Source organism: Netta rufina, assembly GCF_964035555.1.
Source record: "Netta rufina genome assembly, chromosome: 11".
In the NCBI taxonomy this organism is placed as follows: Eukaryota; Metazoa; Chordata; class Aves; order Anseriformes; family Anatidae; genus Netta; species Netta rufina.
The window spans coordinates 8,878,006-8,898,279 of NC_140134.1; the positions used below are offsets into that span (position 1 = coordinate 8,878,006).

The following is a 20,274-nucleotide window of genomic DNA, read 5'->3' on the forward strand; positions in this document are numbered from 1 at the left end:
TAACCAGTTAACCACTTGAGAAATCATAATATATGTACATGAATTAAAAACCAGAATAACTTTTGTTGAGATTATTATTTTGCATTCAGAATAGGGACAAAAATTTCTGCTAGTTCTGAAAATGATTGGGAATTTATAGAGAAAATGTAAACAAGTTAGTTAAAATTGTTTTACACCCCTTTAAATTGTAAAAAGCAAGATGAAAAGCCCACTCAATTAACCCATTCTTAATCGAGAGGCCTTACCTGCTGTTCTTCAAGCTGTGCTAGTTGATTCAGCCTCTGTGACTGACCCGGATTGATTGTGTGTGTGTGCATGCGCGCGTTATATCCGATGTTGATAGGATTTAATATGACCATTTAAAGCAAGTGAGTGAATCCATACCTTATTTTTAACCTATCCCAGATGTTTTCACTGATAAAATGTACATTGTCAACAGGGCCAGAAATTACCCTTAGTCTCAACAAAACCCATTTTTGAGCTCATTGCTGTAAGGTTTGGTGTTGAGTACAGAGGAAGGAATCTGGCTTGAGGTGTCTGTGCTGCAGCTTGCATAGATGTACTGCGCTCACTTCAGCAACTTCTCTACAGGCAGCGGTGTGGAGTGATGTGGGTTCTAAGCAGGCTGTAGTACTGTTGTTAATTTTGCAAGTCTCAGTGCAGGACAATTGCTTTAGTATTTTATACTCAGTACTTCGTTAGTTTTCAAATTTTATAGCTAATAAAGGTTAGAATTTTTTTTTGCACCTTGTGCAATATTAGATCTTTGCTTCCATATCATAACATAGGAATGATATGTAGCAAGTTCTGAATAGTTGCAGACACCATCCGATGAGTAAGGTTTAATCTCCACTATACATGGAGATTACAATCCTCTTTATAGGACTGTATAAATACCTCAAGCTCCATTTTTATGTAGAAAATATAGTGCCCAATCTTCTTATTCTTTGATGCCATAAATGCAATATTTCAGTGTCTTTTTGCAGATTTCTAAATCAATGGGGATGATTGTTATACCAAGAGCTCAGAATATGCCCTAAAAGTAGCAATGCTGAAAGGGAGCTTTTCCCACCTTGTCAAAGATCACTTGAAACAGAACATGATAGACTCCAGCAATGCTTTCTGTCTTCTAGGAATCCATTAGAGCATTTAAGTCACGGTTCACCAATGTATATAAATCATGCAAGGTAATCTCACTGGTGTGCTACAAATATTACTAGATAGTTTAGGTTGTAAATGTATTAAAATATTTTTTCCTAAGTTATGCTGTTTCTAACGAAAAGGGGAAAATAAATACATGTAGGTCTTTGTTTAAAGAACTGCCAATAGTATTTCTTTGCCAAACACTACGTCGTTTCCTGGTAAAGGGGAGCTTTTCAGATACTGTATTAAACATTGGAATGATTTAAATTTTCTCATCTCTACTCTGTTACGTGTAAGGAAACGTGATAAGTTGTGTAGTTACATTGCATTTTAAAAGGTCTACTTATTGAAAGGTTTTGTTTACTAAAAGTATTGGCAAATATTTAACAAGTGTAATCTTTGAACAGTAATAACCATTTTATTTTTAAAAGCTCCATCTCTACCGAGTGCTATTATTAGCTGATTGTGAGATGAGTCTCTACTGCCTTGGAATATGCAAGTAACTGCAATATTAATAATAAGCTGTACGCTAGCTAACACCCATATCCAAAACTATCAGTAACATTCCGCTAAACCTCACGTCTGATTCTTGTCTGTATCTGAGCCTAGGACAGTAAGCAGATGCTGGAGATTTTCTGTTGGATTGAATCTTCCTGGGACATTCTGACATCTGATGCAAATTTCTTACCTGTTTTTCCTAGAAATAGAGCAGCCTTTGACTGCTCAGGCCTACTGTGTTGATTCTGGCTTTGTGTGTTTAAAAAAAAATCACCGCTATCTGTGCCTTTTCTGGGAGTGGTTTGGGGATAAGTCGTAAGAACAGAAAAATGATTCTGGCGATACATTTCTTTGCTAATCAAATGATCTTCCTGTTCTTTGTATTTATTTATTTATTGGGTGTATGTAGTGTTTATGTAGAATTTACAGTGTATTACATAAGTATTTCAAATATTTAGCTATTGCTGTGGATTAAGTGTTATTTTAACACCAGAACTTCATGTGGTGCTGTGGAAGGTGACAAATTTTTCAAATTAGGTAGAAGTATTTACTTGAAATTGTTTGCATAATATGATGTTAGTAAACTTAAAGACTGGATAGTTTATATCTCACTTGACTGCATGATAGAACTTGCTAGGACAGGTACTCACACATAGATTGTCCTAATAAATTGTAATGTGCTTTGTTACTCTTAAGTAGTTTAACGGATAATGAAACTACTGCTTCTCCAGTAATACCTGTGCTGTCTCTTGCATTTGTCGGTGTTTAGGAAAAAAAAAAGTTAGCTTGTTTTCTAGATTAATGTATTCTGTTCAAATAAAGTCAATTCAACTTCTAAGACTGCTTCTTATGTGTGATTTACTGTATTGTGCACTGAAAGATAGAAGATTCCTTTAGATACCTATTCATCTGAATGTTTGTCTTGGTGTAGTTAAAAAACAAACAAACAAAAACACCACCCACATTAAGATGCTAAAGAACATGTTAAATTTGACTGCTTTTTCTATTTTGTAATGGATTCTCAAGGTCATTATTCTTTCAGTTCATAATCTTAAAACTAGGGATAATACTTCTCTGCCATGTGGTGAGAAAGAATATGCTAATTATTACAAAGCGTTTAAATGTAATGCTTTTAGAGGCCACAGAGCTGTATGTGATGCATGGTTTATACATAGCTATGTATACACAAAACATTTAAGTCCTGAGTTAATACACTCAGGTACAGCAGAAAATTGAGAAGTGTTGTAGTTTCAGACCAGATGAGGTTCTAGGACTTCTTTATATGTCTTTCATGTCCTTTAAAGAAAATTTTTCATTACAGTTTTTTCTGTAGTAGAAGTTCTCCTCATTTTAAAGTTTTAAATGCAGTTATTTCTATTATAATATGAAGAACTGATAAAATAACTTATCTGAAAGAACTCATGAGTACCCTTTGCTGGCTATATAGCTCTTGGCTTTCATCTAGAGAAAACTCAGCTTCATAGAAAATTTTTGAAATATTCTGATTTCACAAAGAAAACTGAACAGCTTGCTATTTTTATCTGTGATTAACTCAGCATTCAGCTTTCCAGTTAAAGTACTCTTTGGTGCACAGTAAAAGCTGCCATCAGCCAATTTACTGGAGATTCACAGAACATGCTTCTGTGGGGACCTTCAGACGTCAGCTCCCACTGAGAAGGACCCTTTGAAAGATACCAGACGTTACTCGTGTAATTGTTTTGCTTTTCACTTAACATGATGCTCTCAGTATTAACGTTTTGCTCCAAGCTCAAAGCAGAAGGAAAAAAATTGGTTTCTTATTTATTACTACTCTTTTTCTGTAACAGTAATAATGACATAATTAACGTATGCCAGATGATGTTACATAAAATATTTAGCAAAACGTTGGGCATGTAACCTAGACAGTTTAATCCTTTTTTATCTTAGAGCATCTGTTTTTTCTAGCTAGGACGCAGCTGCAAACAAATTCATGGTTATGTAATAAAACCAGTGTGCTACGTCCTGCATGTTTGAGTGGCAGCTATCTTTAGCACTGATAACTAAACGTCATGGCTCTGAAATGCATTTATTGTGATGCACATATGCTGTTAATAGAAGTAAGGATTTTACATGACAACCTTATGGTAGGAATAGCAGGTGCAGTGCAGTGGTGGACCAGTTGCCATCCAAAACTACAGATTTCCAATTTCTGTAGAAACAATGCCCAGTAATTTTGGAGTACTTGGAAAACATCAAAACTCCAGTGTAATACAAAAGAATAGAATGCTTGTGGCTTTTTTTTTCCTTTTCATTGCTTTTTTTTTTTTTTTTTTTTTTTTTTTGGTGCCACACTTTGAGCTAGAATATGTTTTTATTTATTGTAAAATCTTGGGTTGGCCACTGCATGCACACTGAGCATTTCAAAATAAGAGTCACACGCTGCATCCTTTAACACACACACACGTTTTGATTGTGCATGCAATATATAAATGAATTCTTGATATACAGCACGAGCGTATTCACCGCAGAGCCTTCTGATCAATACAACATGCCACCAGAAGTGTGCTGGAGAAACTGCTGCGTAAGCACCCGTTTTTCAGATGGCTTGTACCGACTGCATTGTGTCTTGCACTGACACGCATAGCCTAAATATGGCTGCAGGACAATAAGACAATACAGAAAAAGATGACTAAAAATTAGGAGTGTGATTGAAATGCTGAAGCACTCCATTTTGATTGATGAACAGATTCATAGTGTACAGAAATAGATAACTATTCTTCTATAAAGCGAATACTTGATACAGAGAATTTTGATAATTGACAATGTGCTTAATGAAATTACTTCTTAGGATAATGTTCAGTTTAGGAAGTCTAAAGTTGTAATAAATAATCCGAGTTGAGCAAGGTCCATTTTTTCTGAGCAGTCTGCTCCCTAGCTCTTCATGTAGCAGATGATGAGCACCGGGTTCAGCCATTAGCCCCTCTCTCCAAATCTTTTCTCTGTGTAAAGTTAAAAATCTTCACAAACAGTGCCTTAAAGATGAAAAAATGTATTGCTTAATGCCAGCTGCTTCCATTTTCTGTGGAAATGTGTAGACTCTGTACGTTAACATCAGGATGATTTAGGAAGATCACTCATATTTCACAGCTGGTGCTTTTAAAGCTGTCCTTCCTAACAGCTTTTATTCACAAGGGCCTGGCATAAGGTTTGTGTTTTCTGCATCCGTTAAATTTGCCGGATATTCATAATACGCAAGAAGAGGGGAATACCCTGGGTCTTTTTAGCTTGCATCAGCTTATCTATTTCTGATGACGACTCCTAAAACATTCCGATTTAGAAACTCAGAAGAAGCCGCTAAGTTTTTTGTATGGAACGGAGGTTAAAAAGTCCTTTGCTCAGGAATCTTTCCCTGAAATTTGGTCAAAAGCACCCTCCCAGACGCCCCTGTCACCAGAGCCGAGCTCTGCGCTGCCCCGGGCCGCTTTACCTGGCTCATTCACCGCTCGCAGCGATCGCGGCTCAGCCCCAGCCCTCCGGGAGCCCCTCTGCGACCGGGGCAGCGGCCGGGAGGTGCCCGAGGTTCCCTCAGGGGCACCCGCCAGCCCCCCGCCTGCCGCGCACCGGCTCCCTCACGGGACGCGTCTCCTCCGGGCAGCCCGGGGCACTCCGAGCCGGCGTCTCCCGACCCACCCGGGGCCGGGCCGCCGGGGGAAGGGGCCCGGGAGGGCGCCTGCCGGGGGCTCGTCCCCTGGCGGAGGGGCGGGGAGGGCGCTGCCCCCCACCGGCCCCGCGCCCGCCCCTCGCGCCCCCTCACGGCTCCCCGGCGGGGCGGGGCCAGCGGCGCCCGTCGGGAGCGGAGCCGAGCCCGGTGCCCGCCGCGGGGCGCTGAGGTGGCGGGAGCCGCGTCCGAGCCATGGCCGAGCCGGGTGCTCGGCGGCGCTGCGGCCGCCCCCTGCTCCTCCTCGCCTGCCTCTTCGCGACCGTCCTCGGCAAGCCCGGAGCCGGCCCCGCTGGCCGTGCCCCCTATGCCGGTAAGGCGCCCCGCGGGGTGAGCGCAGCCCTCTCGAAGCCCGGGCGGGAGCTGCTCACCGGGACGGGCGCTGAGGGGACCGGGGCGGGCTCTGAGGGGGTCCGGGAGCCGCTCGGGTGCGGCGGGGCTGAGGCCAAGCGCGGCCCCTGAGGAGCGCTGAGGAGCCCGGCGGAGGGGACGGGAGAGCCCGGCGGGCAGCGCTGCCGAGGCGCTGAAGCGGCTGTGCCCTGCAGCCCCGCTCCTGTCACCCCTCGCACAGCCGCCACCCCGGGGCCGTGGAGCTCGCCTTGAGCCGGCGGGAGGGCAAACTTCGCCCAGCCCGAGCCGGTCACCGCAGCGGGCGGTGATCCTGCACGTCTGGAGCGCGGTCACGGCTGTCTGAAGTCCCGACTGCAGTATTCAGGAGCAGAAAGGGAATTCGTGAAGAATAAAATGGACTCTTCTGAGTGTTAGCGCAAAGTTTAGGGAGTGTGGTTTAGGGCCAGTGAATTGCTTTGGCGTCTTGTTTTTAGTTCAGCACGCAAAACTGCGATCTGTTACTGCGAAATATGGTTTAGAAGGCGAGTCCTGGTCAGTTGTTAATGCAGCAGTGCTTTTCATCTCTGTGAGAGGTCTTGCGAAGTGCCATTGCTGTGGGGCATTATGTGGTGTATGCAAGTACCTGCAGCCACGTTACACCAAACCTGGCCTTTTGGCACAAGGCAGGAGTTGTAACTTTGAGAACGCACCGTACGAGGTAAGCATAAAGCTGCCTTTTCACGGCGTTTGATCTAAAATGAAATGAGATTTGCTGTTAAGCTTAGGAGACATTACTGCTGCCTGTTATTAAGGTATGGGCCAAACTGAAATAATAACCTCAGTAAGTGCAGTTGACATACCGGTAAAATTATTTTAGGCTGCTGTTTTGCAGCAATCATTGTAATGAGTAGAAGTGAATTATGGATGTGACTTTGTTTTGATGATACTTCAAAAGCAAATTAAAATAAATTTGCTGTTTCCTTTAGTTAATAGTTTGGTGATGGACTAACCTTTTATCCTGGATCACTCTGATTTGACAAGACAAAGCATGAGCTGATTTAATATACAGCCAAATCATAAGTTCTGTTCCTTGCTGTGTATCTTAAACGAGCAGGCGAGATTTAAATGCATGGATGGAGCCGGGACTTAACCAGCACCCAGAGCACCGCTGTGCCATGTGTGGGGCTGTGCTGGTGTCTCCTTGGGAGCTCCTTCACCCCAATGTACGCCGCTCAGCTTGGCACAACTGATCCTTCTCGTAACCAACGGGGAGCTGCAGGCCTTCCTCCTTGGAAGAGGCTCTTGGGTTGTTTTTTTGTTGTTTTGTTTTTATTTTTTACTCTTTATATATTTTTTCTTTCTTTGGAGATTTTTAGGAAGAAAAATGTGAACACTAATTTGTGGAGAAACATTGATTTGTGAGGATAAGGAAAAGGAAGTACTTGGGTACTTTCCCACTTTCCACAGTGGTTAAACCTGGTTTTTATTTGATATATTCCGAAATCTCCCACTCTGCCTCTGCTTTTATCAGTTTCTGAGTAACTGTGAGCCATGGTTTATATGTTCTAGTGTGTACAAGACTGGAATCAAGCTGCATGAGCAAAATGCTGTTGTGGGCAGAAGGTAATGCCAGCATGCAACTTTTGTAGCACCCAGGGCTGTGCTGGCAACTTGTCAAAAGCCCAAGGCCTGTGTCCTATTTGCATAAAGATTTACATCCATTGATATATTGTTTACTTAGGTTTGCTTCCTCTAAATTAAATCTGTATGAATAAATGGCTTGACCTTTAAGATTCTATGTACTCGCTCTTCCTTTTACTCCCTGTGCTCTCCACACTTGCTGTGTAAATGTCTTCTGCTGCTTGCACGCAGCATTCCTCAGTGCTGCCTTTGTGTTTCCTCCTCAGTCCTTGCTGGCAGGTCAACAGTTGGATGAGAACGATGCACGTCTCCTATGGTGAGCTGAGGCTAGAAGTGGCCTAAGAGAGGTGACAGACTCCTGCATCTCTTGAATCCAACAGAAAAGGGCCCAGTGGCTTCTAAGATACCAGAACTCCTTCCCTGAGGCTCTGCCCATGCTTCTAGGCAGCCTGTTCATAAATGTGCCCTCTCTGCCAGGCAGGGAGGAGGATCGGAGTTCTCTTATCTGAAAATGGAGCAGAGTGTGGGTGCCAGTGGACTCATAAGGAAGCGCCCTGCACCTGTAGATGGTGCTTCATCAGGAGACTGCCTCTGGCCATGGCTTTGCTGGAGAGCACAGGAAGGTGTTTGGCACATCCGTGTACTTAGCGCACAGCTTGGGTGTTGGGAAAGGGGCAGTTTGTGCTCCAAACAGCACGTCTGAAGAGTGCCACGACAGGGAAGGGGCAGTCTGCAGCTGATCGTGTGTTTCCCAATTAACTGCAAGCTGCGTGGCCATACAGTATGCTGATCTGTTATTTATAGAACTTGCACATGCATTCGTTAATGTGAGCAGTAATTATCCCTTGATAATAAGCTGTTAGGAGATAGTCTGGTTGTACTTTTCAACTACCAAGCAGGAAACTTTCATCTTTTAAATTAAAATTGAATGTAAGAAATATCTTTCCTGCTTTCTGTCTGTGTACTTCTGTCCCTAGTGGTTAGGGCCAAGCAACATCACAGTTCAAAATCCCTGGGAGTTTCATGCCTGCAATAAGGGTGCTGCTGCTGGTTGGCAGCTTATTGCTGTCCTAGGTATGAGAGAAAGTAGAAATCCTCCCAGGAACTTGAAAACCCTGAAATAAATGGAAAATTGTAAAAGTTACTGCAGTAGCTGGTGGCTATAAGGGATGTCGTAGCACACAGTGACAGGAACATAGGACTGTTACCTTTGAGGTACCCAGATAGTGTCTGAAAAGAAGAAAGCAGAACAATTCTGCACAAAGAGCCACCAAGAAGCAATGGTTAAGAATAGCTGCTTTTCGTGTGCTGGTGGGGTTTGGTTTGGCTTCGGTGAGTTTTCTGTGCTTGTGGTGGTGTTTGGCTTTATTTCTTAGCCAGGGAAGAACAAAAGGCCCATAGGAAGCTCAGAACACAGGGACTTTGGGCTCTTGCTGAGTAAACTGGGCAGAGTTGGTGGTCATCCTGCTTCAACTTAGGGGCATCCTAATAACAGCTGTTCTGTGCTTTCTGGATGCTTATTGCTAACTGGGTACTTGAACTTTCAGCAGCTGCCAGCAATCTGTTCACTAAGGCACAGAAGGAGAAGTAGGGAAAAATACTGACAGTCATGCAGAAACTGGCTCGATCATTTTAAAGGGGGGGGGGGGGGGGATCAATGAAAAGACTAACATAATAAATTGAGCATAAAATGTGTTCACACCTCTTCTGATCAGTGAAGTGGTGGCAGGAGGTTCTTGAAAATGCAAAGAAAGCTTTAGACAGAAAGAGATCTGTGTAGTTACTATTGAAAATCATCTTGTTCTGCTTTTTCCTGTCTGCTGCATTATGAACGTGGCTTGCTGTTAAAGTCATCACCAGCTACCCAAACACTGTGGTGCGACCAGGGCTGTAAACTTAGAGGAAAAACACAAATGCTGAATGTAGAAAAAATTGGAGTTTATTGGAAAGATGGAAACGTATTTTAATTTCTCTCCAAACGACCACTGAACAGTTTTAGAATAAGGTGTAAACTGTTGCTGTTGCACTTGTAGCCTTCAAGGTGCTTCCTTTGTTATAAATCATGTAAAATGTACTAAACAAAATAGATTATCACCTTAAAAATGCAAGTGCACGGAAAGTACACTTAGTAGTGTTATTTTCATTGTAGTGATATTTGGTTATGTATCTGCATTAAGAATACGTATTTATTTGAAATGTGCACCTTAACATTAGGTTCCTAAAAGGTGACCCCTTACCCATCTCCCCTGGACCATGAATCTCATCTCCAGGCACACCAGGTGGCGATCCAAGGACAACCTGAGGTTGCTACTGCTCAGTTCTATCAATTAGGAAATGCTTTGACTTAAGTCATTTATTCCTGGAGTTCCCACGTGTTCTTTTTCTAAGGAAGTGTATGTGTTTTGTCACTACTATTATTACTGCTTGCAATTTAGCAAACAGGATGCTTCAACTACAAACTGTGACAAAGTTGGTGGCTTTCTGTTTTAAATCATGAGCGTGCTTTGCAGAGAGAAACTTTTGGCCAACTAGCAGCTCCATGACTGAGGGCTCTTTGTGTTCTTGGCATGGAATCACTGAAAAGATTGAGTGGGGAAGAGTTTCAGGTGTAAGTAGTAGTAGACATTGTCACTGGGTTTGTCATGGAACAGGATGGCTACTGCCTTGGGTTCAGGACACAGAACTTAACTGACGTCAGCCCAAGTAAAGTCATGTAAGCACAGGGGTGCTCAGAATGGCCCTTCAGAGGCTACAAAACCTTCCCAGAGGGTGGGGCAGTTTGCTGGTGGCAGAGCTGGGGGCTTCCATCTCCTCGCTCTCTGGTTCAGGGTGAGACTCATGCTGCGGATTGTTTGCTTGCTAATCACGCTACTCATAGGTTTTATCCTCTTTTTGCTCACCTCCGACCGGTGTAGCCAGCCTGCTGTCCTAAGCCATTAACTGTATTTCCCCTTTCACTCCTTCTGTACTTGTTTTCTGTTTAGCACCAGTTCTTCAGAATCTTTTTCTTGGTGCTAACACCAGTAACAAACTTAAGCAGTTACATACCTTGTAATCCTAAAAGCATACAGCCACACAGAAAGGAGAACTTGAACACCTGCAATTTGTGTGATGGGTGAGATGTGTGGTCCTAGGAAATAAAATATCCAAAGGTGGGGGGTTATTTACTTTATTTTTTGCCAGCTCTTGTTATGCTTTTACCATCTCCAGCCTGCCCACGGAGCTCTCCTGGATGGAAGCTCCTCTTAGCAGGCAGCATGCCCCAGTGTAGCAGGAAGCACAGCAGCTAACCAAAAGTCTGGGAGGAGCATGGATATTGCTGTGAAAGAAAGAAGTCTGAGAAAACTAGTTGGATGATATTGTTAGCAAATGTGGTCATCTTATTAATTGGTGAGTATACTGTAGGTCCAAGTGAAAAATGTTTGAAAACACTTTTTTTTTTTTTTTTTTTTTAAGCCAGGAAAAGCATTAAGGGAGCACGTCCTTGTTTAGCACAGCATAAGAGAAGCTGCCCCTGGACAGCGTGTACCCTGAAGGTGCTGTGCTGGTGTACCAGAGGTCGTCTTACAGGAACATGGAAACTGTGGCAGTGCAGCTCTGCCTCTGCATTGCTTCAAGGTCAATTATCAGAGAGAGAATACCCAGCTGTGTCGTCACTGCAGATTGTTCAGAAATGCAGTACGGTGTCCTAACTGTAAAAGGGAAATGTAATTAATGCTAATACAAAACCCAGGGATTTATGAAACATTAGGCTGAAATATATACGAAACTATTCATAATTCAGGAAATTGGGATATAGAAATAAAGAAATTAAGTTGTATCCTCAGGAAGTATTCTTTCAGGTGTCTGCAAAAAGCAGGACCTGGCAAATCCATGTAGTTACAAATAAGAAGTTGTCCCTGGCTAACGAGGGTACTTGGAGCTTGTAAGGTATTGGTACAAACAAGTACACCTTAACCCAATAGCTGTGATGGGTTGCATGCATGCAATGCCGTGTTGCCGCATCCTTCTGGGCAGCAATCCTTATGTCCGAAGTGTTTCCATGCGTCCAGCACAGCAGCAGCCAGGTTACAGGGTGAGCTGCCCCTTTGCTCCCTGCCCCTCCGCGTCCCCGTGGCAGCACACGGGTAATGGGGCAGGCAGCTGTGCAGCACACACAGGTAACAGCTCAAGGACCACCGATGTGGTGTTTGCCGATGAGTGAAGTACTGCGTAAACAGAGGGGAGTTTTGGAACAGGAGGGTGGGCTGTGTGAAAACCCAAGTGCTGATTTGGCACGCAACAAGAGCTGTTCAGCCGCACCTTAGCATACGGTGGGATTTCCAGGGAAAGGGATCCTGCTGTTCCTGCTTTGCTGATCCTTTCTGAAGCCACAATTCTGCTTTTATCCCGACTTGGAAATTTCAGGCACAAGCCAGTTTGGGCTCATAATGCTGTTTCTCCTGGGCTGTCCCAGAGCTGCAGTGCAGGAGGCAGGGAGCCCTCACAGGGCTGGGCTGGCAGCACAGCACTGTGATGGATGGCAGGAAATGAAAAACTTGGGTGCCCTAGGTGCCTAGGCCCAGCTGAATTGATGCCCTGATGGGGTTAGGCAGTCAAATGCAAGCCCTCGAACTGTTGATCAAGTTGTGAGGCGGATCTTGAGAACTGTGTTAAAGTGAGAGCTGGTGTGCAGTGTGGTGCTACCTGCCCAGGTTCAGCTCAGTAATCTGAGGCAAGTGTGAAAGCTCAGTCTTCTTGTGTCTGACAGTCTGTGGTTCGCTGAATGTTTATGATAATAAACTTCAAATAGAAATTGTTTATTTAACTGACCCTTTTGTTTTCTTTCCCTTCTTCAATGAAAAAGCCTAAATACCATGACTGATTTTTCTGCATGTGTCATTCACTACTTTATGTCTGCTATGTACACCAAATTCACCTCCTTGCCAAACAAAATAATGTTAATCTTTTAAATCTCTACTCATGTGGATGTCTGCCTCTGTTTTTAATCCAGTTATGCCATTTCTGGTGCTTTTCTATTCTTGATGCATCTTTTTTTAGACTGGTAGTGAGCACATCATTTCTAGAAAGGTCGTGCCATGCATGTATGTCATGTCAGTTGGGTTAAATCCCGTCAGTGAGCAGCAAAAATCCTTTCCTAAAGCAGGTGCTCCTGTCTCCTGCTTCTTGCTCTGAACTCGGCCTGGGCATTGGAGGCCCTCCCGAAGCCGTTCTGGTCAGGGCGATGCCTGCAGCTTGCGCTGCTTCTGGAGGCAGTGCTCTTGTTCCACGCTGCCTTCACCTGAAAGCTCTTCTTACACAGGTTATTTTCTGGGTACAGATCTTTCCTCCTCTCTCCCCGAATCTTCCCCATGTTCATCCTTGTCATGTTATTTAGGGTATATAATTTTTGACATCGTGTCTCATAACAGAGAAACGTGAAGCTTTACCCTAGATTGGGTAGCAGTGTTTCTACTGATTGTACTTCAGTGAGACAACAGGGGTAAAGGACTCAACTCTTGTGGGTCCTTTAAGATAAAGGACAGCCGTTGCTTGATGGAGTACCAAGGATGACTTAGATACCTGCTTTCAAATGTGGGCTGGTCTCTGCCTGCAGTTCCTACATTTACAGTGCTTTTATCCAAAGCTCTTCCAGGTGTTCTGTTTGCTGTTCTTTGCAAACTGCCCACAAAGATTTTTGGCTGTTCTGGGCCATCAATTGGTCTCCAGGCCTTGAGATGGATCCTTGTGTACTCAGAAAATGAGCTAACTGCATGCTATTACTCAAAAAGAAAGGTGCCTTTCAGTCTATAAAACGTTAGCATAAATAGAGGAATCACTGGTAAATAGATTAGCACCTGTTTTTAAAGTACAAAACGGAGGGGGGAGGGGGAAGAGCTCTTATGCATCATAGATGCATAGCCATGAGAAGAAGTAAGGCGTGGAACATGAAGATGATTGTATTTCAAACAGGAGCACAAGTTATGCGATATACTGAAGACCTGTATAGTGTGGGTGCAGGTTTTAGGAAGTGCTACCTTGGTTTAGAATGATAAAACTTCGGTCCCATATACGTTTTCAGTTGTAGAGGCTTTCTGTAATTACACGACACCAGATCAATGACATAAGTGCGTTTTGCCTTTATTATTGTTAACGTTATCCTTGTGTTCATGAGTCATAGATTTAAAGACTGCGATAGTGGTATGGAGATGCTAATAAAAGCAGGTAAGCAATACATATGCACAACGTTGGCCACAACTTCCAGATGAAAGGGGATGAGATGAGAAATTTAATACTGCATAAACATAATTGCAGCTGTTTGGACACAGGAAGGCAGATGTACTCTGTTCATTTAAATCAATGTTAATAAGTTATTTTTGTTGTATAGGCATATCTGAACCATCTTTTATTGCTAAAAGTGAAGATCGCTTGTTTAAACACTTATTTGAAGACTATCAAAGATGGGTTCGTCCAGTGGAACACTTGAATGATACAATAAAAATCAAGTTTGGTCTTGCAATCTCTCAGCTAGTAGATGTGGTATGTATTTACTTTTTTCCCTACTTATTACAATTTTTGAATGCAGTATGAGGTGAATTAAGTGTGCATATTTTAGCTTAAATATGGTAGATTAAACATTTAAAATGATTATAAGCATAATGAGAAATACATTGTAGAAGGGGGCATGAAGAAGTGTTGACAAATTAATTGAGAAAACAAGGGGCTTTTATGTTTAGTAGTTTTCAGCCGCCCCCCCCCCCCCCAAAAAAAAAAAAAAAAAAAGTGAGCGAAATGCTTAATAAGCCTAGGGAATTGTGTTTTAATATACTTATTCACTAGGAAAACAACAACAACAAAAAAAAAGCCAAATTTTAGAGCCTTATTTGTCAACTCTTTTTTAAAATTCAGTAACACTTGCAAATACTACTCCTTTTTTTTCCCCTTCCTAACCAGGAAAAAATAAACAATATCCCTGAAAGCCTTCAAATACATTGCTTCCATAGTAAGAAAGATTATCTCTTGGCATTACTTATCATGTAAAAAAGATGAACCAGATTTTGTTTTCTGAAACTTTTAACTTCAGAATATTCTTCTCATGTTGAATACATTAGTTATGGCTGCAAGAGGAGTTTTTCATCTTATAGCTCTTTTCCTCTTAGAAAATCAGTAAGACTGCATGAAATACAGTCAAAATAAAATGAAGGGAGGAAAGAGACACAGAAGAGGAAAAATACAGCTTTTAAAAAAGTAAAGTGTAAAAGGCTCTCATATAAATGTACTTACCAAAGACTGGAATGTTTTTAGAAGTGTTTTCTGTATTTAAAATTACAAACCTGTATGAACTATAGAGGTTAGTTACTATGAATGTGCTGTGCAATCTTTTTCATAAATGCACTTAATTTTTATAGGATGAGAAAAATCAATTGATGACAACAAATGTCTGGTTGAAACAGGTATGTGTAAAATATGAGTAAAAAAATCTGAAGTTTCATAACTGCAAATCAAAAGTCGGAAGTAACGTTGTTAAATATTTATGTATTGAGAACTTAAGTGCATAAATTCTTGTTTTATGTATTATCTTTACAAAATGTCCCTAGAAATGCTTTAAAGGATTAATTGCTATAAAAGCCAGTTAAAAAAAAAAAAAAAAAAAAAAAAAAAAAAAAAAAAGTAAATTGGGAGGAAGAAAAAGTACCTGATTAAAAGAAACCTGACACTGCACTGCATGGCTATTTAACAGACCAAGGCATGTGTATACCCATGAAAGTTACTGCTTTGGTACATAAGCTTTCTTTTAAAAACTGTGTTAAGAAAAGTATGATGGATTTGTGTAATCTTTTGTATTATTGTTTAATGTATTTCTGTTGTCAGAAGCTGGATAACTACCACTGAAAAATTTCAGAGTTGTATATGCTTGCTACAGAAAGCTACTTTTTCCTCTTAAGAAAATTTGTTTATCATCAGGAGAAAGCCTTAAGCCTGATAATAATCAAAGTCCAACAGTACAGTTAGTGGCCACTGTGAGCTTGGGAAATGCTTCTCACAAATCATTCTCAATTTAAGTTTGAGGAATGGTTGCAGACCCTAATTGTACTTACATGATAACTAAATTATTTTTATTTGGGCATCTGCCTTTTGTTTTTCTTGGTTCTTCACATTCTCTTCTTCTCCAATAACTAAGTTCAGGCATTTATTTTCCGGAAAACTTTGTTGCTACTTAGCAAGTATGAGATAGGAATATGTTGATGAGAAAACTGTTCTCTCTGTGTAATTTCTGCAAAACTTGTTGCAGTTAAACCAGTTCAAATGAAGTAAGAACTGACCTGACTGTGTTTAAAATTATGTCTTATGTCTAACTCTTAGAAACTTCCATTTTTTTTTTTCTTCTTGAGATTTTAATTCAAATATAAAAATACCAAAATACTACTATGTTTTTAATGGTGTTATTTTTAGCATTGCTGGTGGAAATAGGACAGTGAGTTTTTTCTGTTTGTTTTGATGAAAAACTTTATATTGCTTCTGATCACTTTGCAAATTTCTCGATGTTCATTCAGAACCTGTTTTTTTTTCCTCCAAATTTAACTGTTTCAGCTTATAATACCTTTTATTTGAGTAAATATGCTCTGAAAAATGAATTTAATATTTTAAGGTCTCTGCAGAAGTACTGTGAATTGGCTCTTATAACAGAAAACAAACATGATGATATCGGTTGTCTGTTCAGCATATTCAGTGTTGTATGCTTTAGAAGAGTTTTAAAAGTTTCATGCATTTATTTATTTCAAATTGCCTTTATATCTGTTTTCATCAGATCTTGTCCTGCCTAAATAAACTTCACAATTATGATTTTTTCATTTCATGCATCTACAGGAATGGATAGATGTAAAATTAAGATGGAATCCTGAAGACTATGCTGGTATAACATCTATTCGTGTCCCATCAGATTCTATTTGGATTCCAGACATTGTGTTGTATGACAAGTAAGATTTTAATCTTTTCATATAAAATACATTTAGTCTTTCTCACTTTACCATCCAAGCTGCATGTACAGGGCTCGCTGAATGGACCTGCATGTACATTTAGTAGAGCTAAGAATGTGTAGAAGACATTAGAATTTGCCTCCAAATGCATATTGATTTTGTTGCTATGTAAAATGCAAGTTTTGGTTTGCTTCTGTATAGCATTTCCAGTCTTTGAAAAGTTTATTTCCACTTATTCATATTAACTCTTTGTTAATTAGAAGACAACGTCTTGCACAGTGTTGGGTACAAACTAATAGTGTAGAGGGAGTGTGTGATGGGAGACGATTAATCAACTCATGCTGTTTTAAGTCATATTCAGCATGGATTTAAAATGAAGGACCCTCAACTGTAAGTTTGTTTTCTGTAAAGTAATGGATCCCAGAAGAAATAAATTTTGAATGAGCCTTTCTGCTTAATTCAGGTGCGTGTACAACACTTTTACTTTTTATGACTTGCTGAGATGAGAAAAGCTGTTACACTGATTATAACTTCAAGTTTGGAGGTGGCACCAAGTATTATCTGTCTAGAGTGTTGTTTTTTTTCTTGAATGATAATGATTTTATGAAATTTAAATATATTTATGCTGTATTAGCAATAGAAACATTGGAGTTTGGTCATGGGGCTAAAAGTCAGGATTTTTACAATCCCTTGCTTTAATCATCAGAACCACCAACAGTTGTACAGATATTTTCATGACTTGAAAATGTTCTTCACTATTGAAAATCTGTCTACCTGTATGAGATTCAGGTTTAAAAACCAAACCAAAACAAAAACAAACAAACAAACAAAAACCACCCACCAAAAAACAACCAAAAAAACTTGAGAAGTGGACTCTGCAATACAAAATTTTGAAGGAGCAAACAGCTGAAATGACATTAATGAAACATATTTTCCTATTTAAAACACACACACTCCATCATAAATGCATACATATATCTCTTTTTCAGTGCAGATGGACGTTTTGAGGGAACGTCTACAAAAACTGTGGTAAAATATGATGGCTCCATTGCTTGGACTCCACCAGCAAACTATAAAAGTTCTTGTACTATTGATGTAACCTTCTTTCCTTTTGACCTCCAAAACTGCTCTATGAAATTTGGTTCCTGGACTTACGATGGCTCACAAGTTGATATAATTCTAGAAGATTATGATGTTGACAAGAGAGACTTTTTTGATAATGGAGAATGGGAAATAGTGACTGCAACAGGGAGCAAAGGAAATAGAACTGACGGATGCTGCTGGTATCCCTTTGTTACATATTCGTTTATAATTAGACGTCTGCCACTCTTTTACACATTGTTTCTCATTATTCCTTGTATTGGACTTTCATTTCTAACTGTCCTTGTCTTCTATCTTCCTTCAAATGAAGGTGAAAAAATTTCCCTTTGCACTTCAGTCCTGGTATCTTTGACTGTTTTTCTTCTTGTCATTGAAGAGATTATTCCATCATCTTCTAAAGTTATCCCACTTATAGGAGAGTACTTGGTGTTTACTATGATATTTGTGACATTGTCCATTGTGATAACTGTCTTTGCTATCAATATTCATCATCGCTCTTCGTCTACACACAATGCTATGGCACCTTGGGTTCGCAAGATATTTCTTCACAAGCTTCCCAAGCTGCTTTGCATGAGAAGTCACGTAGATAGATACTTTGCGCAGAAGGAGGAAACAGGAAATATGAACGGATCAGAATCATCTAGGAACACCTTGGAAGCAGCTCTAGATTCTATCCGGTATATTACGAGGCATGTTATGAAGGAAAATGAAGTTCGTGAGGTGGGTGTATTAGTCATATTACACTAATCTTGTTAGAAGTAGAAATTAAACAAATAATGGTTTGCTAAGTGGTTGCATATTAAATACAAGCTAGGATTTCCAATTTTTGTACTTCATGGGAAGTAAGTATGCTACAATATGGAGATAGTGGGCTGTCCTTAGATTCTTTAAGTACTTCTCTCTCTCTCTTTTTTTTTTTTTTTTTTTTTTAGGAATAAACTCATGTTAATTTTACATTTTCAGTCACTTGTCTGTTATAAGAGCATGTACTGTTAACATCCAGCAGCACTGCAGGTATTTTCATGTTGAAAGAAATAGGTATTTATCATTTTAATTTTGTACCTGAAGGCTACCTGAAACATATGTTTGGTTTACGTCTTCACAATAAATACTGCTAAGTCTTATTTTGGAGCTTTTGATTCCAAATAAAAGCATTTTTTTTTTTTTAATTCCATAATTTGTATTATTTCAAATACAGGCTATTACTGTGTATTAGCCATTTTGTGCTGAGACTGCACATGGACTCAACAATCATAAGAGGTTTCCTGTAGCCCTATCATTATTGGTTTTTAATTATATTGAAAGATGTCTGAGGGTTGTTTTTTCAGTCTGTACACTTGCACTCTGAACTATCCTTAGTGGGTATTTACACCACGCAGGTAAGAGCATTATGAATTTATTTTCTTTCCTTGCTTTGAAACTGGCACCACTGGAGCATGAGAGATCGACCTGCTATTTTCAGGCCAGTATAGAAATACAGAAGTTTGCTGCCTGGTCTCATGATGTTGCTACATGTTTCCGACAGTGAAGTCTGAGCTTCTTTCAATTTACACAGAAATGATTGTCTTCAGAAGTTGCTAGTTGTTGAGAGGTATGTGCTCCTATGCTAGTCTAGGAGTAAGCTAACTCCTCTGATGCAGCTTCTCAGGACTCTGTTATCGCAAGAGATACAGCCTGGATTTTGAATAACTGTGCTATCTACTGTACTGGTATATCCACTGTACTGTTAAAACAGGATCAGTGTATATGCAATGCATTGTATATCCATGCCTTGTTTATACAAGGCGAAAAGAGTAGTTTGCTATTAAATATATAATTTCCAGTAAAATGATAGTTTTCTTTCTTACTGAGCCTACTCTGACTATGAGTGACAAGAAAGATGATAGCTTTTTTTGTTTTGTTTTGGTGAAGTGTTGTTGTGACTCTAAACCTTAGAACTGAATACATAGATGATAGGGGGACTCACCTGTGTTTTGTTATTTGGCCTCCAGAGGATGCAAGTTTTACCTGCAGAAAGTTGTTAGCCCTGATTGTTGAAAATAAAATGTACACAACTGGTGTTGTAGCCTTGCCTCTTAGGAAGCAGTAGGCCTGGGAAATGCAGACAGCTCCATTTCAAATGAAACATACTTGTTTGGCAGGGTTTTAATTTTCTTGTGTAACTATATTACACATACTTGCAACACTGTGTGTAGATAGGAGTGATCCTATCAAAAAGGAAAAGAGTTTTGAAAGTACTGTAAGTGTTCTCCCTGGTGTGTAATTCCCTGCAGTGATAACATAAGTTTTCAGGTTTTGTATATAACAGTAGACACAGCTATTGTATTAATCTTATACAACTTTTGCATCTAGCTCCTGCCTGGGAACTCTACTTTGTGATGAGGCTGTGGCATGAATCCTAAATCCTTCTATGTTATAAAATTGCTTACAGGTTTTTCTCTATATATAGCTGAGGATGTGCAATGCTTGTCAGGGTCAGTCGCTCCATTAAAATCTAGTATTTGTGCTGTATGGTTTACTAGTCATAAAGAGAAGTTTGTTCCTGCTCTAGGTTATAGTGTGATTCTTATATGTAGTGTGTGTGTTTGTGTGTGTAAATATAAAAGAGGAGTTATCAAATTGACCTGATTAGGAGGGGGAAGCAAATGTGAAGTGGTTAACTATTGCAGGGTTTGATGCTTGATGCTGTATTTTTACCTGTTCCTGCATGTACTGAACAGCTCTTATATGTTCTTTGTTTTTTAGGTTGTTGAAGACTGGAAATTTATTGCTCAGGTGCTTGATCGAATGTTCTTATGGACTTTTCTTCTGGTTTCAATAATTGGATCACTTGTGTTATTTATTCCGGTTATTCATAAATGGGCAAGTATAATAGTACCTATGCACATAGGCAGTACAAATGCATAA

General features: G+C 40.3%; 1 protein-coding gene across 2 annotated transcripts; it reads left to right on the top strand.

The window, feature by feature from the left end:
- Positions 1-5,533: 5,533 nt before the first annotated feature.
- CHRNA5 (cholinergic receptor nicotinic alpha 5 subunit) lies at positions 5,534-20,274 on the top strand (the record flags this gene model as incomplete). 2 transcript variants are annotated; one of them, XM_084293105.1, is made up of 6 exons in its annotated part: positions 5,534-5,651; positions 13,677-13,828; positions 14,698-14,742; positions 16,157-16,266; positions 17,256-18,087; positions 20,113-20,274. In XM_084293105.1, 6 exons carry the CDS (start codon positions 5,534-5,536, stop codon positions 20,272-20,274), a joined length of 1,419 nt encoding a protein of 472 aa, XP_084149231.1. The 2 variants fall into 2 exon arrangements, with proteins under 2 accessions (XP_084149231.1, XP_084149232.1); XM_084293106.1 differs by having other exon boundaries at positions 5,534-5,636.